The 24,928-nt window shown below is 41.6% G+C and overlaps 1 protein-coding gene across 13 annotated transcripts in view; it reads right to left on the bottom strand.

The window, feature by feature from the left end:
- The window catches only part of prrc2c (proline-rich coiled-coil 2C), a 102,234-nt gene that overhangs the window by 15,560 nt on the left and 61,746 nt on the right, over positions 1-24,928 (bottom strand). For 9 of the 13 annotated variants that reach the window (XM_069937757.1, XM_069937747.1, XM_069937755.1 and 6 more), the window contains 8 exons: positions 24,506-24,711; positions 16,793-16,947; positions 11,013-11,385; positions 9,542-9,627; positions 8,300-8,506; positions 4,398-4,637; positions 1,855-1,947; positions 1,232-1,333 (listed from right to left, as the gene is read on the bottom strand). In XM_069937757.1, coding sequence (XP_069793858.1) covers positions 1,232-1,333; positions 1,855-1,947; positions 4,398-4,637; positions 8,300-8,506; positions 9,542-9,627; positions 11,013-11,385; positions 16,793-16,947; positions 24,506-24,711 — 1,462 coding nt within the window. The remainder of the gene's footprint in view (positions 1-1,231; positions 1,334-1,854; positions 1,948-4,397; positions 4,638-8,299; positions 8,507-9,541; positions 9,628-11,012; positions 11,386-16,792; positions 16,948-24,505; positions 24,712-24,928) is intronic. The other 4 variants (XM_069937758.1, XM_069937749.1, XM_069937748.1 and 1 more) reach the window with 3 other exon arrangements.

The following is a 24,928-nucleotide window of genomic DNA, read 5'->3' on the forward strand; positions in this document are numbered from 1 at the left end:
GACCAGGCAGGGAAGTGCTATTTTAAATCAACCCCTTCCCCCATATTATCAACCCCCTTTCAATCCCCTGGATGGTCCTATCGACCCCTGGGGGCCAATACTGATCACCATGGAGACCCCTAGTTAATGTAGTCATCGTCCTTCTCTATTGGTGTTATCTTCATTTATGTAGAAAAATTAAGCAAACAAACTATTCTAAAAATGATTACTATTTAATTGTTAGGAGCAAATACAAGGTGAACACTAATCATAAATGTTATCTTTTATCCTATTTCCCTGTTAATTGCGGCACAACCTCCATTGTGTCATTTTCAATGTAGAGAATGCATAAAATCTGAGTGAATGGATGCTAGATTATGAGTAAGCACGAGGTGGTGAGTTCAAATCTCCAGCATGATAATCAATCACGTTGTGAAACTCGGTGAATTAAAAATAAATCTTAAAAATGCCACTTTAAATATGCTCATTTTTTTCTAAAACCCCAGAAGATTCACTTCCATTGTCATCTTTTGTTCTTGGAACAAAATAATGAACTGCTTCCCTCATGTTATTACCCGAAAAGGAGATGCACTAACCTGTAGGGTCAATCAATAACTCTTGCATGGAGGTTGTAAGGGCCTAAAAATCTGAGTGACTTTCATTCTACTATGAGCAAAGATGATTTTATGGCATATTGAATTTACAATCCACAATAGCAAACAATTCTCAACTGCAATACTGGGTCAATAATAAATTAGATGTAGGCTTTTTAAACTTGTTGCATTTTAATCACACTACATATCTGAAGTACACTCAGCCTACACATGCTGCAAGTAAGCTACGTAATGTCATCTGAGAATCTTGGGCAAAGTTAATTCACAAGCAGAACAACTGGCATGTTCTTACAGTGCATCTTTATGAAAGAATTTCTGAAGATAACAGAAACAAACTTAAAAGACTTTGTAGATGACTGTACATCACTTGCAATAGCATTCTGGAATACTAATGGGCCTGAAGGTATACAAATTTGCTTTGTTTTGAATTAAGTGCAGATTTTGATCTTCAGTCATGTAGCATTACACCAGAAAAAATATTAAGGAGTAACACTGTTACAGATTATGACAGTTTAATGGACATGGGATATTCAGAAAGGTGATGGAAGGTAAAATGTAGGGTAAAACGATGTACAAATGCATCACACCCAGCTCTCTCCCTGCATATCAAAATACCCCTAGAGGGATCAGGTACATACCTTGAGGGTGAAGTCGACAGTGGCGGGAGAGACTGGTGTCAGGTTGGAGCTCTGTTGTAGAGTCTCCCTCCTGGGGATGGGAAGGGTGTGGGGCAGGGGCACCTGAAATGCAGGCAACATACATCACACTCTCACTAGAACTAGAAAAACTACAGTATCCAAAAATTTTCAGAAAAATCCTCAACCATTACATTTAACATTACTACAAGTACTTTCTGTTTTCTAATTTACATAAGAGGTCATTGGTGATCTAAACAATGCAGGTTTCAGATAATTATTAATACATTGTTTTTGTAAAGGGATTAGTGCGCAGGTAAATTGAAATTTAATTTCACCTGGTTTAGTTCAAGCTAATTTTTTTAAAATAAGTGAACATAGCAATTTAAAAGTTTTGTGCAAACACAAACTGCTGTTATCACACTGTCCGGATAAACATGTTGGACATTCCCATATAAAGAATAAGACAGCTATTAATAATAATACTCAACTTGACAATGGGACTACGTACATGAAACAGTTAAGCTTCAGTAATCTTCAGCATGAAGCCCAAAACTCAAACATAATAAAATTGATCAAATTGCAATTCAAAATGCAAAACAAAAAAGTATTTTGTTGTTACTTACATTGCTGGCTAGGGAATCCTCTATCTTGTCATTGCCAGCTGACACGGAATCTGGCAGTGATGTAGAAGGAGTTGTGTAATCAGTCATTGATTCCTAAAATTTAAAGTTTACAAACATTCATAATTTTAAAGAATACATGTTATCACAAGATATACAACTGACATAGTGATCGTCTTTTGCATACTTAGACTACCATTGTAATCCATAAAAAAAGTGTATTTGAAATTTTAACATTTAAATTTGTTCAAAACTCTATTTTTAAAATTTAACGTTAACAGCCTATTTCGGCCCACGAGTCTGTGCCTTCCAATTTACAGCCAATTAACCTACACCCCTGTTAAGTTTAAAAGCAGAGCCCCTGGGGAAAACAAAAACTCCTCACAGACAGCATGGGATTCGAACTCCTATCCCAATCACTGGCGCTGTAAAGGCACTGCGCTACCTGCTATGTCACTGTGCAGCCCTAAATAAAGCTGGCAGAATAAAATTCTCTTAGAACTGTTGCTATATTCATGGAGTGGAAAAAGCACATCTGCATTGAAACAGGTTTTCGATTTCCAACAAAATTTGTTCCGTCTTGTAATCAGCTCAAATTTCAAATCAAACTAAATCTCTAATTAACCTTCAAGCACAAGGGCTCCCTGGCTACAGATTGCCCGACTTATGCATATTTATGCATATTTAGAGTATTTTTCAAGTCAGTACAGTACGTTTCCGATGAAATGAAAACCGATCAACCAAAATTCTGAATATCTGAAAGTTTGAGTGAGACATGATGCCACAATTTGAAAAAAAGTTGAAAAAAATTTACGCCTGTGCTCAAGTGGTACAACCTTTTATCAAGGAGATATTTGTCCACAGGTTACACATTGAAGAAAAGGATAGCACTGATATTTATAAATTGTCACTTTTCGCCATGAGTTTTGTGATAAATTGCACCATGGCATTCTCAGAAGTTGAATTGAATACCGTGTTCTCTTCCCGCTCGCCTGCCCGAGCTGCGCTCTCTTCCCGCTTGCCTGAGCCATGCTGCCGCTATCTCCCCGCTTACCAGCGCCACTCCTTCTGTCAAATACCCTTTCAGTGGGGTCACTGAAATTTTCCTGCGCAATCTCCCACCACTTACTGGTAAGGTGAAACTTTGGGCCCTCAGCAGGAGCAGGAACCCCAGGCTCCCGGACAAGATTGGTGACACCAATGGGGAGGTGTCAGGGATCAACGGCTGCGTAGGGAGGTGTGGGAATCGGCAACAGCCAATTCAAGTATACTCCTGACGCTACTGGGCTGCTTTAGAGAAAATTCCCAAATATCTGAAAAATCCACTTAACTGAGATAGATCTAGTTCCTAGCATTTCGGATCATTGGAAATGTACTATAATGTTTTGTCACAATTATTAATGACCAAATTCTATTCGTTTAATTATGGGTAGAACAAAACAAAATAACTATACCATCAATACATAGTGAATGATATGGGTAGTTAAGGAAGACTGATGTTTCTAACTTGATGAGAAATGGTCTTATAGACAGTTCCCCAGAACAGAACCCTTACAAAACCTGGAGATTGTCTGGACCTGATGACATGCTAAATATTAACTGAAGATCTAACTAGTTTCAAAATGTATGTGATAATAGTCATTCTGGCTCCAATTTTCTTCTTTCCTCAAAGAGTTGAGAATGTGATGCAACGATGTTATAATAATGTGGACATAAATTTTCACTGCATAGCAAGAGGGATAGTTATGCTAACAGAAATCACAATTCAGCAGAACATAAGAATTAACATGCTTTTTCCCTCCCAGATATGACAAACTTGAAGAACTGCATTATTTGGGCATTCTATCATTTAGGTGTCACTAAATGTCAAGGCTATTACAATATTAGGTATTTTTCCAGGTAGTTTACTGTAATAAATATCAAGGGTATCATGACCCAACATCAATACAAATACCTTTAATAATTACCTACACTCTCAGCAATTCTTTTAAAAGCAAAATAGGTCATTTAGCCCATCATATTCTTGCACTATTCAACAAGTTCACAAATTTCTTCTTATTTCAGTGCCACTTCAGGCATTAACACCACATTCCCCAATTTCCTTGATTTATCCTGGTCTTGAATCTACATAGAAACTGGGCATTTACTGTCCCTGTGGATAGAAAAGACTAGACATATGCAATATTGAAGGCATAGTCTCACCAGGACTGCATCGAAGATTCTTTACTCTTATCAAGATCACCTTAATAAAGGTCAATGCATTGTTCATCTTCCTAACTGCTTGTTCTCCATTCATCATTTTTCAACGATTCCTGTATGAGGACTCCCAGGTCCCTCATGCCTTTCAATCTCTCAAGCAAAAACTGCATTTTAGTCCTTTTTAACCAAAGTAGATGACCTCCTATTTCCATATCTACATCCATTCACATTCCCTGAAATCTTTTTGCATTCTGAACTTGGAAAGGCACCCTCCAAATCAATTTAAGGGAAAGGTAATATATATGCTAATTGATCAGTCATTTTGATCACTCTTTGATTTGCATTACCTCTGAATTTTCCTCAAATTCTTTTGACACAGAGATCATAGTCTTCACCTCCGAGCTCAGTTCAGTCACATTTGACTCCTGCGTTTCCACAGGTTCTGGACTCCCTACAGCCGCAGTTGGAGGATCATCTTCTGCTTCAGTCTGCTGCACATCTTTGGACTTCCGGTTTTTCATTGATCGTTCTTTACCAATGGGACCAGGCTTATGTTCTTTGTTCTCCATTTGACCCAACTCTGGAAGCTGCAAAAAGGACACAGATGTTAAAATGTATTAATTCCCAAAATATTAATTTAAACCTGGTTGGAACATTCAAATATCAAGGGCCTCTAAGAATTCTTACAAGCAAAAATTTAAACACAACATTTTTACCATATTCAAGTGATAATATATTTGAATAAATACAATTTATTTGACTGAGTCAAGACTGAATGCACAATTCCATAGGGGACAAGTCTGGATTAATTTTTTTAAACAGTTTTAAGTACAGTATTCTGGTTTAAGAAATGAACCATTCGTGTGAATTATTCTGGTGAAGGCCATTCTGTGCTCAGCATTTGTTCAAATTTCCCTTGCTCTTTAGATCTTAAAACATTTAAATTACTGAATGATAAACTGATAAAAAAATATGGCAGCACAATACTGCATTGGCAGAGCTACTGCTTCACCTCAGTATGAATCATAACCCCTGGTAAGGTCTTTGTGAAGTTTGAAAGGCCTGTAACCATATGATGTTTTCTCCAGATGAATCCAGCTTCCTCACACAACCCAAAACCATGTTTGTGGGTTAAATGACCATTACAAATCGTCCTTTGCATGCAGGAGAGGGTCAAATTTGGAGAAAGTTCATGGGAATATGGTAAAGATAAAAGACGTCCTTTTGTACTTTCAAATAGGTGTTTCATACAAGGATGGAATCGGTTGGCCAAAGGGCCAGTTTCTGAGCAGGATGAATCATGACATCCACAAACTTGATTAAATATCAGGACTGACTTTTTATTTCCTTCAAGATGTGAACTAATAAACCCTTATTAGTGCTAACAAAGAAACAGAAATGGAAAATTAATCAATGGTAAATTCAAAATAAGGTTTTGTTAAATTATTAACATAACATTTCTTACATATCTCTAAACTTAGCTCTACATTTAACCCCACTATGTGCAAATGTGTGCATTTGAATTGTTTGTGTGTGTGTGTGTGTGTGTGTGTGTGTGTGTGTGTGTGTGTGTGTGTGTGTGTGTGTGTGTGTGTGTAAAAAAATCCAAAACCATTTTAAGTTTAAACTTGATGCTGAAAAAGTCACTTTTTAAAAGTCCAGTTTCAAATATTTTGTTGCCTTCAGGATCTTTTAAAAACGCAGTTCAAAAATAATTATGAAGCACTTTTAAACATTATATTTTCAAATCTTTTTCAACTCACGATTCTCTGGATGAGCTGTCTTTCATAGAGATATTCCTCAAACAGGACCATTATTTGGGCACAAATGAGAAGTGGTCTTATTTATTTAAAAACCACTAATGTTGTATCTCCTGTGTTAAAATATTAACAACCCCTGCCTTTCCAGGAGGTCAAGTTTTCTTCTTCTTCAGTCATGGAGTTTCCTTCCACAATGAGGCTGCACTTTATTTTCAAAAGAGCAGTTGGAAAGTGGTTTCCCTTTTAAAATCCACTCATTTTCTGTATTCCCTTTTATTAGGAGTAACACGTAACAGCACCTATTCCAATTACTGCAATTCAACCCAGTCTTTCACAAGATTCCAACTCCTGTATGTGTCACAGGGTCTTGGCTTCTGAACTGATTTAAAATGTCTGAATTTGATAATATGCATCTCCAAATCATATGATATTTACATCAGCGATAAGGTCAGTCTCAATTCTTGGAAACAATTTGCTGGAATCCTTAGTTTTAGTTTCACTTCTGCAAAACTTCTTGCCTTTTCAAAAACCATATCCATAATAATCTCTGATCTTATCTCTCTGTCAAGAGGCTTAATTGCTTTTAAGAACCACACCCGGTACTTGAGTTTCAATTAAGAACACCTCTGTTCCATTATAGCTCAGCTTTCCAGATGTGTCGATTCCAAGAATGAACTCGGAGTACAATGGTTCTCTGTAAATGTGCTGTGACCTGTGGGTGACCCTATACCAGCCACAACTAACTTAATAAAAATACAAATGCAATATTTTAACACTAACCTACTTTATTCAGACATTTTTATATGAAATATAGGTTAACATTAACCTAAATATTAATATTAACACAGGTCCATTACACTTAGTATATCAAATTAAAGTAGTGACAAGGAAAAAAATGAATTACAAAAGGAAAATGCTAGAGTCAAATTAGGTCAAGGAGATGGAACTGATGTAAGGAAAGAATGGATAATAAAAAAATGTACAATAACTTACAATCTGTGGGAACGGGATGGTAGCTTCAATTGTTCCTACTCTGGACCAATGAATTTAAGTGCAAACGCCCAAAAAAAATCAATGCCTACATTAAGCAGTTTCTAAGTAGAAACCTGAACTTTTCATAGAACGTTTATACAAAAGTGCAGATGCAGCAATTAATTAAGTAAGTAACATGTTCAAATTTATTGCTATCTGATTGTCCATATATGTATACAATCCAACAAAACCTTACATCTATGGACCATCATGAATACGCGCACACACAAATATAAAAATGTAACAATCCAAAATAAATATATACAATTTACAGGTTTTTCGGATTATTCAACAGTCTCAAAGCCTGCGAGAAAAATCTATTTCCCATCCTGGCAGTCCTGGTTTTGAATGACCCTGTACCTCTTCCTTGAAGGTAATGACTCAAAGATATTGCAGGCTGGATGATAAGGGTCCTCAATGTTTCTCTGAGCATTCTTTAAGCACTGATCCCTGCAAATATCATTCGATAATGGGAAGGGAGAGTGCAGCAATCTTCTTAGAAGTTTTAATCACCCTCTGTATTGACCTACAGATGCCATACCACACTATGTTGCAGCCAGCCAGGATACTCTCTATTAAACTCCTGTAGAACATTGTGGGGATGGTGGCTACTAACCTTGCCCTCAATCTTCTTGGGAAGTGCTGCTGTGCTCCTGACTAATGAGAAAGTGTTATGGGTTTAGGATAAGTAGTTTTTTTTTAAAAAAAAGGAAACCAAGGAACTTTGTGCTCCCCACTTCTCTCTATGACAGAACCATTGAAGTGTAGTGGAGAGTAGTCCTTTGTCCTCCTAAAGTCCACAATTATCTCCTTTGTCTTGTCCACATTGAGGCTCAAGTTGTTGCTCTTGCACCATTGTACAAGCATAAGGCCAACTACCATTGTGCCATCTTCATGATTCTGCTGCATCTGAACTGGCCATACAGTCATGAACAGTAAGTAGTGAGTTGAGCAAGCAGCTCAGAGGTGAACCAGTGCTCAGTGTGATGGGGTTTGAGGTTTTCCTGCCAACAGACTGGATTTTTCAATCAAGAAGTCTAGATCCAGTTGCAGAAAGGAGTACTGAGTCCCAGTGAGGTTAGTTAATCCACCAAACTCTGAGGTATGATTGTGTTGAATGCCAAGATTAATTCAATGAATAATAGCCGGCCTTATAAGGCATTGTTCTCAGGTGGGTTAGGAGAGAGTGGAGGGTCAAGGTAATTGCATCTTTTGTGGATTGGTTTGGCCGATAGGCAAACTAGAATGGGTCCATTATCAATAGTAATTGATGCTGTACTCCTGTTTTCATAAAGCAAGTGGTGAAGTAGGTAAATGGTTCAGCATTTGTGATGACTTGTAGTTTACAGGTCTTCATTCTCTTACCACAAATTGTTGAATAATTAATGCAATAGTAACAGTCTGTGAAATAAATGTTACATGGTTTTTTCCAATAGACTGCGGTCTAAGTAGCTTACCTTTTGAGCTTTGATTGGACCTGCACGAGACTGCTTCTGTCGCTGTTCTTTTGGTTCTGGCAACTTATTCTCTGCAGCCCTTTCTGTTGTGTTTACATCACTTTCTATTGCAACATTAGTGGTGGTGGTGGTGGCTGTTGTTGTGCAGCTACTTTTTGAGACAACTGCTTGACCTGCCTCACTGCCAAGCTCAATTCCAGCCTCTTCCTGCAAGAAAATTAAAAAAACAATTATGGTAAAATTCTTGACAGCAAGTGGTGGAAATGTGGAACGAGCTGCCAGCTAAATTGGTAAATGCGGGTTCATTTTTGACAAACAAAAAATTTGGACAGTTACTTGATGGGAAAGGTTTTGAGGGATATAGACCAGGTGCTGGTCACTGGGACTAGGCAGAATAATAGTTTGTCACAGACTAGAAGGGTCTGTTTCTGTGCTGTAGTTTTCTATGCATGTATGGCAGACATCTATTTAGCACTATCCTGACTCAAAGAGATTGCTTTCACAAACCAAACCCAGAACAATAATGGACCAATTAATGACAATCAAAATCAGAAGAAGCCTCTCTTAATGGTTCCTTCCCTCCAACTACTCAGTAAATCAAATGAGCATTATATGAAGGGCTAATATTAACTTGCAGAAGGGCAGCATAATTTTAAAAACACACTTAAAGGCACATATGCTCCAATATCCTTTTGAAAAAATAGTTTAAAAATAATCACAATAAGAGATTCTCAAAATCAATGCATGTCAGAAGGTGTGAACCAAGGGGCAATTGCCATAAACTACATTTTAAATTATCTCAATTTGAAATCCACCAAATTTACATTATTGGGAGTGCTTGTACTGCATCTTCATAGATCTCAACCATATTTTGAGAACATGGTGAAATTACTTGTTTACAGAAAAGGACAAAAGTGCAATAAAGCATTAAATGCTTGAATAAGAGTGTAGGGAAACTTCAATTCAAAAGCTATCTGTTCTTGTGAAACATTTCAAATTTAACAGCAGTTCTACTTGTGAATGATTCTAGACAAGTGTACTGTAAAAATGAGGTTCTGATGAATGCTTTCTCTCCACAAACCCCACTGAACCTGAAAATTGCTATCATTTTCTATTTTTACTGCAGCAAAAAATGTTTCTCATCAACCAACTACATAGCTCTGAGCATGGGGTCTGCATCTAGAAGCTGCAATGTTCGCAGACCAAGAAAAACATTTCTGTTACTCTGCAAGTTACACTTACCTCAGGTGAAGGGGAAGATCCAAAAGATGTCAAAGGTTTATTCCATGCACTGACAGATGGAGGTTGCGGAGGACTAATTGATGCCACTACAAAAAATAAAGGATTACTTTTTTTTAAAAAAACACAAATCATTAGCTACTTTCATTGCCCAAAGGCATAACTTTTCAGTTTTTCATCGTCACTTGGAAATGGACCATTGACTTCATTACTACAATGGGTTGTGTCCTTGTAATGCATCATCTTTCCCACAGCATGATGCTCCATAATACAGCTTGCTAGCAGTTACCTATTGTGGCAAACCAAACTCCATCAATGGAAACCCATGCAACTTAAAACCAACATTATATCCAGAGGAGCAAGAAGTGGTTCTGATCACACAAAAATAACCAAGAATTCTTATTCTTGAACTTCAAAGAATTAAAATGCCAAATCACTCAGGTCCACCAATGACATTGTACTACATCTTCATAGATCTCAACCATATTTTGAGAACATGGTGAAATTACTCTACCAGTGCAGTTTTATCACAGTGATCTGTGATACAATTCTACCATTCGACAGAGAAGTTTCCAAAATTAATTATTGAAAGGTTTCAATCCAATTTTTATACAATGCCCCTATGCTAGGAGATAGCTCAAAATCCTGAAAAATTCAATGAAATTTTCATTGTGAAATTTCACTTTTCCAAGAACATTAAATCTTGCCAATTTTCTCACTAAGAGAATCAACTGATTTCAATTCAACAGTTTTTTTGAATGTTTTACCAAACCAAACACTTTCTGGGGAGGTGGAAGGAGTCCATATAAAAAAAATTCATTAGATATTTTGCTGCTCAATATTTTAATAATTACTTCAAAACATCATCAGGTTTATCTGGTATTACCCATTAAAAATCTGTACTGGTTCACCCCAATCAAGTGAACATTAATGGGCTTAATCATTTTAATCATAGACATGATCTCAAAACAATGATAACTGGCCTGTATGTTATTGTTCTTTTATTAATCTCTACTTAGCTGTTTAAAAAAAAGCCAAATAAAGATGAAGCAAAGATTAAGCACTAATGAGAGGTGGCTCAAAAACTCATCAGTTTTCATTATAAAATGACTCCCCCTGACACCAAGATTTCTGTTTGAAGAAATCAGTCAGGATAGACAAAGGAACGTAGGCCACCCTTCACCCTTCCGGTAAACGCGGCACATTTATAATGTAAATTGGTTTGTGTCAATCAAAAAAGCCTTAAACACTAATGTTTTGGACACATGATAAACAGAACTTACCAGAAACAATAGTGGAAATGCAGAGATCAGTGGATAAATTTAAAATTACAAATTTTATGAATGATTATATTAACCCTTTAAAGAAATTACACATTACAGTGCTTCCTGTGATTTTCAGTGGCATGCAGCAAAAAGAAAGTGAGATGTAAATAACAAAGTGTTTATCAAAAAAAAAAACAGCTCATACTAACATTTTGTGGTGATATCCGAAAGGACAGAGGTTGAACTAATCTGGTTTTCCCAGAGCTCTGCTTCCAAAGTTTGCGTTGGGGCCAAAACTGAACATTCACCGTTATTTCCTGAAGCCTCACTTCCTTCTTCCACCTTCGGTTGGTCCTGAACAGATAATGGAGTCTCATTTGGAGTTACTGTTGGGCCTGGTGCAGAATCCTGAACTGCATCTGTAGTTGAAACTACAGCCTGTTGCTGAGGTTGAAGCTGAGACTGAACTGAACTTGGAGTCTGAGCTTGATGTGCTGCCTGCTGCTGCTTTTTGGCAAATCGCGGAGGCAATTTAGAATTTTGACCTCTTCCCTTTTCACTTGAATTCTTTTTGCTCCAGTTCTGCAAGAAATAAATAAATACATTCTCAGTTAACATTCAAAAAACAGTGATATTGTATGTAAGCTATAGCTTCAGGTGAGATATTGTTCCAGCAAAGTTTCTCCTTTTGCGTTTTTAAGACCGAGACATTTCTGGCCCTTTCAAGTGAACATCTGCACTGTGCAACAATCAGGCAAGGCGTTCACATCAGCAGATCTGCGAAAGCCTTATGCTTGTTTAACATGCAGATTGTAACAATGAGGCATGCACCTCTTTGAGCCTGCTCCACTTTACAACAAATTCACTGCTGATCCAATCATGGCTTCAACACTATCAAGGTTGATAATCAACAGGGGGAAATAGCTATGCACAAAAGTGATGTAGTAACAGTACCAGAAATGGGATTTAGAAATGGTGAGGACTGAATGCTTAATATTCACAGACACCAAGTATTAAGAAATAATAGTCAAGGAGAAAAACACAATGGAGTGGAACTACCAAATAGGAAAGACAACATAGATTTCATCTTAAAAGAATGAATTTAATTGGTGAAAAGTAGAGAAGGTTTGCTCACTCAGGTTATTAAACAAGCTACCAAATAGTCCAAATCAATAAGTAAATTAAAGATGTGCAAGAACAATATCCATGCAGGCTTTAGTTTTATAAATATTGAATGGAATAATGTCATAGTATAGGGAAAGGGGAGTGAGAAATTTCTGAAATCCTTTCATGAGTGTCCTTGACAATCATGGATTTGGGGAACAAGGTCAACCCAATGTCAGGAGGCAAAAACTTTATCTTGTTTATCAAAGTTTGGTTTTATAACTGAACGATAAAGTTCAACTGAATCGGAGTACAAAGCCGGGGTAAAATGGAAACTGAAGGGGTGGGGACGGAAGGAAGATTAATAGAAAGCCAGATCTTCGTGAGAGATTTTTTGGGTAGAGAGAACAGCATTCCTGGAAGAAACAAGGGAATCATGCAGGGTCCCTTGGATGCTGAGGGAGGTTGAGAACATGATGCAACAGATACAGTTATAGGTTGCTTTGTCAGGTAAGTTCATCATGAGATCCAGGCCAAGGAAGTGAAGGGAAAAATAACACTGGTGAGAAGAGCAGTAGCTAACAAATGAAAATAAAAATATTTTACCAGTCTGTAATATTAAAGTACTAAGATGGATGGGCGGGACCTTCAATAAACAAATATTATATGCTTACAGATACCAGCATTTGTACAACTAAATACTGATTTAGAAGAGAATATTGCCAAATATCTGCAGGGTAGATATGGCAGAAATAATAGAAAGGCGGCAAATTGGTAAGCAAAATACATAGAACACTACAGCACAGAAATAGAACCCTTCAGCCATTCTAGTCTGTGCCAAACCATTTTTCTCCCTAGTCCCACCAACCTGCATCCAGTTCATAGCCCTCCATACCTCTCTCATCCCTGCACCTGTTCAAATGCTGCTTAAATATTAAAATTGAGCTTGCATTCACCACTTCAGCTGTAGTTCGTTCCACACTCCCACCATTCTGTGTGAAGAAGTTCCCCCTAAACCTTTCCTCTTTCACCCTTGACCCACGTCCTCTGGTTTGTAACTCAGTGGAAAAATTTACTCTGTCTATAACCCTCATAATTTTAAATACCTCTATCAAATTTCCCCTCTTTCTTCTGCATTCCAGGGAATAAAGTCCTAAGGGGTTTAATCTTTCCCTGTAACTCAGTTCCTGAAGTCTAGGCCACATCCTAGTAAATCTCTGCACTCTTTCTATCTTATTGATATCTCTCCTGTAGTTAGGTGTCCAAACCTGTACACAATACAAATTTAGCCACAAATGTCTTGTACAACTTTACCATAACATTCTTTCTATACTCAATGCTCCAATTTATGAAGGCCAATATGTCAAAAGCTCTTTTTAACAACTCTGTGATGCCACTTTCAGGGAATTATGTATCTGTATTCCCATATCCCTGTTTTACTGCACTCCCCGTGCTCTAACATTTACTGTGTGTGTCCTTTCTTGTTTTGTCCATCCAAAATGCAAAACCTCACACATACCTTCATTAAATTCCATCTGCCATTTTTCAGTACAATTTTCCAGCTGGTCCAGTTACCTCCACAAGCTTTGAAAACTTTCTTCGCTGCCCACACTTCCAATCTGCAAACTTGATGATCCAATTTACCACATTATCATCCAGATCATTGATATTGATGACACACAACAATGGTCTCAGTGCCAATCCCTGAAGCACACCACTAGTCACAGCCTAGAGTCTGAGAAGCAATCAATACAACTCTTGGCTTCTCCCATCCAGCCATTGTCGAATCCAGTTTACTACTTAAACATGAAAACTGACCATCTGAACCTTCCTGACTAACCTCCCATGTAGAACCTTGTCAAAGGCCTAACTAAAGTCCATGTTGACGACATCCACAGCCTTTCCTTCAACTTTTCTGGTAACCTCCTCAAAAACTATAAAATCAGTTAAACATGACCGACCATGTTCAAAACCATATTGACTACCCTAATCAGTCCTTGGCTATCCAAATACTGTACATCTGATCTCTTAGAACACCTTCCAATAATTTGTCTACTACTGATGTCTAGTTCACCAACCTATCATTTCCAGGGTTACTTTTGGAGCCTTTTTTGTTAAGCAACAGAATGAGATCTAACCTCCAATCCTCTGGCACCACACCAGTGGCTAAGGATATTTCTGTCAGAAACCCTGCAATTTCTACACTAGCCTCCTTCATGGTCAGAGTGATATCTTGTTAGGCCCTTGTTGCAGGATAAATTATATATAAATATGTCTTTAAAAGAGATAGATTGTGGGGATTTAGTGTAGGTCACCACAAACACACTGACATTATCATTTTACAAAACACATCTCATTTAAAATGCCAGAACTCAAGCCAGACATCCAGGCTCCGACTGCCTTTGCAAAGACAATGAAATTGTTTTGGAAGGAATTTCAAAAAGCAGATGTAAATGGAAGAGTCTGGGGCTCAAGTGCTGATAAAAATCTTTCAAGGATTGGGCTAGCCCTGCAAGAAGTTCTTCTTTTACAAGTAGAGAGAGAAAAGAAAGAGCCAACAGGATTTCTCTTTTCGAGAGAGAGAAGAGAGAATGAACTGAGGTCTGCAGTAGCTTTAGAGAGAGAACTGAGTTCTGCAGTGTCTTTTGGAGGCTGCAACATGGCAAGCTTGTTCAAAACCCATTTTGAGGACATATTGAAAGCCTGTAGTCCTTACAAGAGGAAACGGCTGACTAGAGTATTTCTCCTGAAATAAGGGAAACAAGAGGAACTGTGGTGACCTGAAAGAAAAGGTTATCATTTGGAAAACCCATGATGGGGCAAGTTTCTTTGGCAAGGCACTGAAGTGGCTGATCAGAGGAAATCAGTTTGTGTGTCCATCCAACGAGCAACAAATCTTTCTCTGAAACTAGTGAGAACCTTCCTGAGTGGTAACAATTTAACTTTCAGCACCAAAGCCTGGAGAAATTCATAAATGTTAAATTCTGTGCACAGTATAAGAATTGCCTAATACTGATGAACTTGGAGGAGTGAGAAGTGAGATTGGACTGTGAATCAAAGAACTTTCCTGAACGTATACATATTACATACACACGTGCTTATAATTAGAAGGGGATTAAGTTAGGTTCAGTTAATAGTAATAAGTTAGTTTGATCCTGTTTTTATGTTTAAAGAAAATTAAAAGCAACTTGTTTAAGTAATCGGTTTTGTAACTTCAATGCTCATTTTCCTTGCTTCACTCAACTCTTGAGTGAATACTGATGAAAAAAACCTATTTAATATCTCCTCCATCTCTTTTGGCTCCATACATAGCTGACCATTGATCTTTGAGGGGACCAATTTTGTCTCTTACTATCCTTTTGCTTGTGGTGGCGCACTCTCTCATAGCGAACCGACCCCGTGTGTAATGCCACGTGGCGGGGCAGCCATGGGAAGATGGCGCTGTCAAGGTTTCTCCCTGCCTCAATTCTCCTGCCCAGCGCACGCCTGGGGCAGCGATTATGACGTCACAATGCACGAGGTGACTGAGCTCATGCTGCCCTTAAAGGGGCATGCGCTGAATTTGAATAAAAAGTCATTAACAACTTTCAATGTGGTGGCTGAGTTCTTCTTGGCTGTGTCCAGCACCACATGCTCTTAATTTACCTGTAGAAACCCTCTTTTGCATGCTGAGCAACCACATCTTTTTGCCGCCTTGACTTCTTTCTTGGTTTTTTTTTCTTGTATTTTTCATACTCAAGTGCCTCATTTGCCTAAATCTGCTATATACCTCTCTCTTTTTCTGAACTAGATTACCAATATTGCTCAAAAACCAAGGTTCCATGTGCTTGCTAACTTTGCCTTTAATCCTGACAGGAAAATAGGTGCATAGTGGAGGGTTTGCCACAAAATTCTTTATTACTTCACGCTCAGATATGTGCCAGAGTATTAGAATGTGTCATGTGTGTCAAGGGTATTCTTAGAAAAGTATAGGTGATCAGTTTAACAATAACAAAGAGCAGCTTGAGTTAATTTAGAACAAATTGGAATAATGAAAGGTTAGGAGGTGTGTGGTGAAGAAAACAGTGGATTTTAAGAAAGCATTTGATGATACAGTACGTTTCCGATTATCAAAACATTCAGGACTGGACGGGTATTGGTTAAGTACATTTTCCGGATTTCTGAGCTACAGCCCTGTTTAAGCACCAGATGAGCTGTCGCCGATCCCGACACCTCCCCACTGCCCAAGATCCCCGCTCCAACCCCAAACTCCTCCCCACAGCCGTCGCTGGTCCTGCCCAGGTGCTGGAGGACCTGCTCTGATCCCAGCCCAGTAGCATCAGCATTAATACCTGTGCAGTATCAGCAGGTTAAAACAACAAGGAAAGTTTCTCACCTTAAATACATGAGAGCTCCATTGGATTAAAAATGGAGCTAACAGCGTGTCAGAGTCCCACTTGAGCAGAGCAGGTTAAAAAAATAACAATTCTTTTTCAAGTTATTAATTCAAGTCGCTGCCAAAATTTTTCGTGGATAACTGGTAGTTTCAGTAAAGTGACTTTCAGAAAAATCGGACATGTACTGTACTACCGAAAAGTAGTCTGCAAAATTGTGGCTCATGCAAATGGAGGATCAGTATCAGCTTCGATAAATATTACAGTCAGAAAATACTGTGTTGGGGAACATAGTAAGTTCAAAGGTTAGTGTTGACATATTTGTAAAAGGCTTCGTAAAATTTCAAAGTTTGCTCATATCAAATGTGGAGCTGTGGCAAAGATTTGAAACGATACCAATCACCTAAGGGGACATCTGCTGCAAGAATGGATAAAGAGTTTAAATAATGCAAAGATGACTTAATTGTGCTTAGAATTTTCTGTTTCAGCCAAATGCTAATTCAGTTTATCACCTGTACAACTTGCTCCTCTTTCTTTCTGCGCTCTTCATCCTGTAGGCGTTTTTGTTGTTTCTTTGATACAACTTCAGTAAATCCATCATCAATGGTGTTACACTGGGAGTCTTCAACGGTTGTCACTTCTGGGTGATCATCAATGATTACCACACCTATAATAACAAAATTTTTTAAAATTGCATTAACCATTTTGATTTCCATTTAGAATTTAGTCTCTATTCTCCAAAATGTAAGTACAAAACAGTCCTAGGTCATGAACATCTATGGATAAGAATTTGTCATCCCAACAGACAAGAAACTAAGGTGAAAAAATACACATTTTATATACTATCTGGAAACTACATAGCATTAAAATCTAGAAGTTTAGACTTCATGAGGTAATAATGTTACAGACTTGTTAAATGCCTGAAAATTAAGACTTGCCTTGGGACACCTTTCTCCTTGGTATAACTTTGGCACAGCTGAGACTAAAAGTTCAGGAGAAATCTAAGTCGACGGTAAATACATCAACCGATTTCTAATTTAATTTCCAAAGCAAAATACCATAGATCAAAACATTAGATCAAACACTTTATTCTAACTTCTTACTTTTGTTGAAACAATTTTTTTAATTGGAGAAGGTTGGGGAGGGGGGGAAAAACAAGAAAAGGTCTGTGAAAGGGAGGAAAGTGAGTAACAAGACCAACTGAAAGAGAGCTGCAAGGGTTATTGAATAACAAAAGATGACAGAGAAGGGTGTCCTGCACAGGATTTTGGTTGTCTTCCTTTCTCAATGGCTTCCCATCCAATACAGCTGTCAGTTTTCATCCTTGACTGTTTCAGATTCTCTCACACAAAATATAATAGAGCTCTAGTTGATACTCTATAAATTGAGCCTTCATATTCAATTGATCACACTCTGACATTTTCAAATGTCTTCAATGTGATGCCACTGTCTAATACTTTAATGTCCTGAAGGGTCTATGATCTTGAGGATACTCTGGTCCATACTTTTGTCTCCACCAATACCTATTCTCCTTCTCACTGCAACATGTCTTCTAAATGAAACAAGTGTGGCAGCTCACAACAAGGCAGGCGAACCGGTCCTGCTTGTAAGCCACGCAGTGGGGCAGCCGGCCAAAATGGCGCCATCAGGGGTTTCCCTTCCTTCCAGCATGGGGCTCAGAAGCCCGCGCTGGGGGACCACGTGATGCCCAGGTGACGTCAGCGCCTCCAACACGGTCCTCAGCTAGGTCCTGCAATTGCTAGCCTGCAATAAACCAGTCTGCTCACTGAGCTCAACTCGTCTGGTTGTGTGTGTTATTGCAAGAGCAGTGTAGCCGCCGCTATAATTGGTGACCCCGACTGTTCAAACATCTTTGAATCCATCATGAGCGAGCCTGAGATCAGTGCTATATCTGTGAAACTGCCTGAATTCTGGGTTCAGGAGCCGGAGACCTGGTTCGGCCACGCAGAGGCCCAGTTTCACCACCGCCGGATTTTGTCCGGCGTGACCAAATTCTACCATGTGGTTGCTGCCCTGGACCAGGCCACTGCCAGACGTGTGCTGCACCTTGTTCAGCGCCCACCCACAGAGGACAAATATGAGACCATCAAGCGAGTGCTTACTGGGTCCTTCAGACTATCTAGACACAAGCGTGCCACTCAGGTGCTGCACCTCGATGCCCTGAGGGACAGGTCCCCGATGGAACTGATGGGCAAGATGTTCGCGCTCATGGGTGAGCACACCAACTGCCTACTTTTCGAGTGCATCTTCCTCAAACATATGCCCGGAGGCATCCGGCCACAACTGGTCCAGGAGAGCTTCACTGACCCGAGGAAGGTCGCCGAGAAGGCCCAAGAGCTAAGGCTCGCACAATTCTCAGAAGGCTCAGTGGTCCAGCAGGTCACGAGGCATGGGCACGACCACCCCATGCCCGCCCCTAGTGCTGTGGTAGAACACCCGACCCCTGCAGGGGCCTCGAAGAGCATAACCAAGGCCACAGCATCTGCTTCAGGCCTCTGCTTCTACCACCGAGCCAAGCCTCGGAAGTGTCGTCAGCCCTGCTCGTTCCAGGGAAACGACCAGGCTGGCTGCTGTTAATGGCTGCAGTGGCTGGCCAAGGACACAGCCTTCTCTACCCGCGGGACTCAGTCAGCGGCCGGTGGTTCCTCGTTGACACTGGAGCCCAGATCAGCGTCATCCCAGCCATTGAATCCAGGAACCGACCTCATGGACCTCCCCTTCGTGCGTCCAACACAACAGCAATCCGGACGTATGGAGACAAGACGGTCCACTTCCAGATCGGCCAACGGAATTTCACGTGGAGGTTCACCAGCTCGTCCCTCCTGAATGTCATCCTGGGTGCAGACTTCCTCCTCGTACACGGGCTTATGGTGGATATTAGAGGTAGACGCCTGGTGGACACCCATACCTTCCAGGTCGTTCGCTTCGACGCCTCCCACTCGGAGCAAGCGCAGATGGCCATGATCACCACGCCCAGAGATGAGTTCCAGCGGATCTTGGACGAGTTCCCGCTGCCTCTCCACGCCACAGGGTGTTCCACCACATCCCCACCCATGGTGCGCCGGTTCATGCCAAGGCACGTCGGCTCCTGCCTGACAAGCTCCAAGTAACGAAGGAGGAGTTTTCTCATCTGTTGGAGCTGGGGATCATTCTGCAGTCCGACAGCCCGTGAGCCTCGCCGCTCCAACAGATCCAGAAAGCCTCTGGCGGCTGGCATCCCTGCGGAGACCAACAACGGCTCAATGAGGCAGCCGTTCCTGACTGTTACCCCATCCCTCACATCCAAGACTTTACGGCCAACCTGCACAGTGTGAGGGTCTTCTCCAAGGTTTACACGGTGCACGGATATCACCAGATCCCGGTGCACCCCAAGGACATACCCAAGACGGCCATCATCACCCACTTTGGCTTGTTCAAATTCCTGCGAATGCTGTTCAGGCTCACGAACATCGCTCAGTTCTTCCAGCGCCTCATGGACTCTGTGGGCAGGGACTTGGATTTCGTCTTTATTTATTTGGACGACATCCTCGTCGTCAGCAAAGACCGGGTGCAACACAAGGCCCATCTACATGTCCTTTTCTCCCAGCTGGCCGACTGCGGCCTTACCATCAACACGGCTAAGTGCCTGCTTGTGAAAGAGTCCATGCTGTTCCTGAGCCATACCATCACGGCCGAAGGAGCCATGCCCGCCACTGCGAAGGTCGCTGCTATCAGGGAGTTCCCACGCCTGGACAGCCTCAAAGGGCTGCAGGTGTTCGCAGGTATGGTCAACCTTTACAACTGCTTCATCCCGGGAGCTGCGCGCATCATGCAGCCGAGGTTCGCCCTCATACCAGCCAAGCACAAGACGCTCGCTTGGAACCCAGAAGCGTGCACCGCATTAGAGGCCACCAAGGACACCCTCGCGAAAGCCGCCATGCTCGCCCACCTGCACACCGATCTGCATATGGCACTCTCTGTCGATACCTCTGCCACAGCCGTCAGTGCTGCCCTGGAGCAGCAGGTGAATGGACATTGGAAGCCGGTGGCATTCTTCAGCCGCCTGCTCTGCCTGCTAGAATGCAAGTATAGTGCCTTCGACCGCAGGTTCTGGGCATGTACCTGGCAGTGTGACATTTCCACTATGTTTTTTTTAAAAGGGGAGGACTTTTACCATTTACACCGACCTCACCCAGGCGCTGGCGATGGCAAAGGATCTCTGGTCGGCCCGCCAGCAGCGTCACCTCTCCTTCATGTCGGAGTTTACCACCAACATTCGGCACAAGGCGGGGAAGGACAATGTGGTAGCCGATGCACTCTCGCGACCGGCCATCTGCGCGCTGACGCCCAACCTAGACTTTGACCAGCTCGCCCGGGACCAGGAAACTGATGAGGAGATGAGGGCCTTCAAGACTGCCATCACCAGCCTGCGGTTCCAAGACTTCCCAACTCTGAGCGGCGAAGGAACCATCCTGTGCAATATCTCCTTGGGCACCCCGCGGCAGTGGTTCCCCAGCAGTGGTGCAGGCAGGTCTTCGGTCACATCCGCAACTTTTCACATCCGTCCATCAGGTCCACAGTCCAGATGGTGGCAGAACAGTTCGTATGGCATGGGCTGAGGAAGCAGATCGCAGGCTGGGCCAGAACATGCACCCATTGACAGACGTCCAAGGTGCACAAGGGCGCCCATACAGGAGTTGAGCACTTCCGGGAACGGTTCAGCCACATTCACGTGGATATCGTCAGGCCCTTATCAGTTTCCCGGGGCAACTTACCTCTTTACGGTGGTGGACCGCACCACTCACTGGCCCGATTCCTGCTCCCAAGCACTGTTGCATGGTTGCGTCGCCTGGTTCGGCGTCCCAGTTCACCTCACCAGCTATCATGGCGCCCAGTTCACATCTGTGCTCTGGGCACAACTTGCCAACAGGTTGGGGATCCAGCTACACCGCAGCACAGCCTACCACCCGCAGGCCAATGGACTGGTCGAACGTCTGCACCGCCACCTTAAGTCGGCACTCATGGCCCGCCTCACCATTCCCGACTGGACGGACGAACTGCCTTGGGTGCTCCTGGGCATCAGCTCCACTCCCAAGGAAGATCTGCAGGCATCATCAGCTGAGCTGGTCTACGGTGCGCCGCTGGCACTACCTAGTGAGTTCTTCAACACACCTCACAATCCCCAGCGGTCACAGCACGAACTACTTCCTCACCTCAGGGCATGCTTGGACTCCTTCGAACCCCCACTGCCGCCCAGGCATGGTACCCGCTCGTCTCACATTCCTGGTGAACTGCTTTCCGCGGAGTAAGTTTTCGTTCGGCAGGGCCCGACCGTGACACCTCTGCAGCGACTGTACAAGGGGCCATACAGGGTTGTACAGCGTTCCAGCTCAACGTTCACGCACTGGACATGGGCGACAGGCAGGAGCTGTTTAGCATGGACAGGCTGAAGACAGCGCACCTCGATCCCACCAAGCCCATGGTTGTTGCCCAGCCCAAGCAGCGAGGCCACCCGGCAAAAAAGGACATTGGCGCCGTTCGGGTGGGGGGGGGGGGGGAAAAACGGGGACTGTGTGGCAGCTCACCATAAGGCAGGCAAACCGGCCCCTCTTGAAAGCCACGCAGCGGGGCACCCAGCCAAAATGGCTCCGTCGGGGGTTTACCTTCCTTCCTGTACGGGGCTCAGAAATCCGCACTGGGGGACCACGTGACACCCAGGTGACATCAGCGCCCTCCAGAGTGGTTCTCAACCAGGACCTGGCTGGGAGTATAAGCCAGCAATAAACCAGTCTGCTCACTGAGCTCAACCTATCTGGTTGTGTGTGTAATTGCATCAAATGTTCAAGGCCACAAAAGCAGCTTCATGATGCAATTTCTTTATACTCTGCATTCTTTGTGGTCTCCTCCACATGGGAGTGTGACAGAGTATTTAGAGGTGGTTTGGGAGGAATTGTTAGAGCAGCTTGCACACACACAGTTTAAAACACAGAATATTTGGAGGACTTTTGCAAATGCTTTCTGCAGGAGGCAACAAAGTATTGACAGCAGCTTGCCTGGGAGAACATGTGATCTTTGCAGGCAGAGAACAGTTTTGCTCTCAGAGAGGAAGGGTGAGTGAAACAGAGAGAGAGGAAACAGAAATCAGTTCCAGAAGGATGAGCTGGCAAACTTTGGAAGGCTGCCTGGTCAAAGGAGAAGTGGCGGGGTAAAAGGTGACCTGAAAGAAAGAGGATCATCTGGAGAACCCTAAAGGAGGCAAGTTTCATCAGCAAGACAGATTGAGAAGGAATTAGTTGCAAATGTCCTGGAAAAGGAATGTCTCTCTGAAAACCAGCAAGAACCCTCCTGAGTGGTAACCATTTGCCTGTTAAGCACCAAAGCCTGGTGAACTTTGTTAATGCTAACTTCTGTACACAGTACAAGAATTGCCTGCAACCAGTGAGATTGGACTGTGATCCAAAGAACTTTTCTAATCTTAAATATACATTACCCACACCTGCACTTAGTATTAGAAGGCGAGGGGGGGGGGGGGGGGTTATGTTGTTAGGTAGGTTAAGTATTAAGTTAAAGTTTAATTCTGATTTCTTGTTTAAATATAATTAAAAACAACTTTTGTTTAAGTAACCCTATGTTGTGGTGTATATCTATTTCTGCTTCTTTTTGGGGTCCTCTGGACTCCGTAACAGGAGGAAATAAACAGACTGGGAGAAACCCACATTTAGTTCACACAAATGATTGAGCATAGTCAGTTATATATTGGTCGTCCTTCAGTTTGAAGAAGACACGTTGTTATGCAGTTCATCTGCGGACACAAAGGTGACGTTGCACTCCCAGTCTGGAAGCACACAGTCTAGCACAATGGGAGCACTGCAAGTCTGTTTTTGTAATAACTGGCTGCTGCTTTGTGAAGCCGTTCATGGTTTTCCGCCTATTTTTGTAATAACTGGCTGCTGCTTTGTGAAGCCGTTCATGGTTTTCCATCTGTTTTTGGCAGCGCCCGTCTTCATACAGGGTCAACAACGGGATCTGTCAGCTGCCACAGCTTCTTGTTCTCTTGGCTGGATGCCACAGTAGCATAGGATTTCGTTCACATCATCTTTATAATGTTTGCATGGATGACCTTGAGGTCTTCTTCCAGTCTTCAGTTCATTATAGAACAGCTGGCGAAGTAATATAGTGGTCATCCATTCTGATGTTGTGTCCCACTCACCGCATCTGGGCTCTCATGATCAGGGACTCAATAGTGGTGGACTTCACGTGACCTCCAGGTTGGAGACACTGTCTTACATGTCAGTTATATGTCACTTTAATTCTCCATCCACTCTAATCTCTTCGTCTCCTCTACTCTGTCAAAGGTTCAATGCAAGGTCAAGCAAAAACACCTCTCCTTCCAAAATGGGCAGATCACAGTCTTTGAGATTCAACAATGAATTCAACGATTTCAAATAATCAGCTATTCCAGCCTTGCATTTTATTTTATTCCAAGCATTCATTTTATTCCACTTCTGGTTATCTTGATTTAAAATGGTCTATTATTTACAATTACCCCAAACTTAACCATTCTTTTTTTCAGTTGGCATCACCTTTTATTCCCAGTACCTATTTTACTTTATCCATCTTAAAATTTGAAATTAGCTCCAAAATTTCCTGGTTCTGACAAAGTCATTGACCTGAAACATTAACTGTCTCTCCCCACAGATGTCACCATTTCTACTTACAAATTAAGTTTCACCATTATTTTCTACTTTTATTTTTAAATGCATTTTCTAAATAAGATACTGATACAGGTATCTCTTTTTTTGGGGGGGTGGGAAAGCATGTGGCATTTGAAGAAAACTGTCTGGTGTATCATGATTTCTGTAAAGCAAAGTCACATTATCTGCACATGCATCAAGAAATGCAAGTCCAAACTAATGATCCCCCCCCCACCCCACCCCACAAATTCTGTAAGAGCAAATTTTATTCTGTGTTCCAAATTTTTGAGCAGTGATTTTGGAATTAGGCAAAAGTGAATTTCCATAGGCCAAACTGGAGTTGTCAGCAGATCATTCCTTCAGGGAAATTAAAGTCATAGCCTGACGCTTTCTTTGTTATAAACATTCTTCTGACACTTATAATCATTAGACATTCCCAACACCATATTTGCATCACAAATGAAAGATTAAATTTTTTTCAAACCAGAGACAAAATTTATGGTACAAAGTTAGCAATGAAATTGTACTCACTAGCATAGTTATTCAAGTCAAACTGTGACAGTGCATCAGGCTTCTCTTTTGGTTTTTTAGTTGATTTGGACTCTTCTCTTTTCTTCCCAGTAGCATCCTTAGCAGACTTTTGAGGTGTACCTGCGTTGCTATTTTCCATTGGATGGTGAGCCATGTTACTGCTGGTGGGATCAATACCAATCATTGCTGTTCTCTCTTCTAAAGGCCTACATCACACAAACCATACAAGCAAAAAACTAACCACGATCCCCTAAACACAAAACAGTCTATTTCTTGTCCTAACCCACACCTCCACCCGCTCAAACTGTGAGGAAAAAATGAAAAATAACTTGGGCACATGCTTATTAGATGGCAAAGAGTAATTCCACAGATCTGTTCCACCCACTTTTGTCATTCAAGCTTAACTTCGTAAATTCCAAGAAT

Source organism: Narcine bancroftii, chromosome 5 (assembly GCF_036971445.1).
Source record: "Narcine bancroftii isolate sNarBan1 chromosome 5, sNarBan1.hap1, whole genome shotgun sequence".
In the NCBI taxonomy this organism is placed as follows: domain Eukaryota; kingdom Metazoa; phylum Chordata; class Chondrichthyes; order Torpediniformes; family Narcinidae; genus Narcine; species Narcine bancroftii.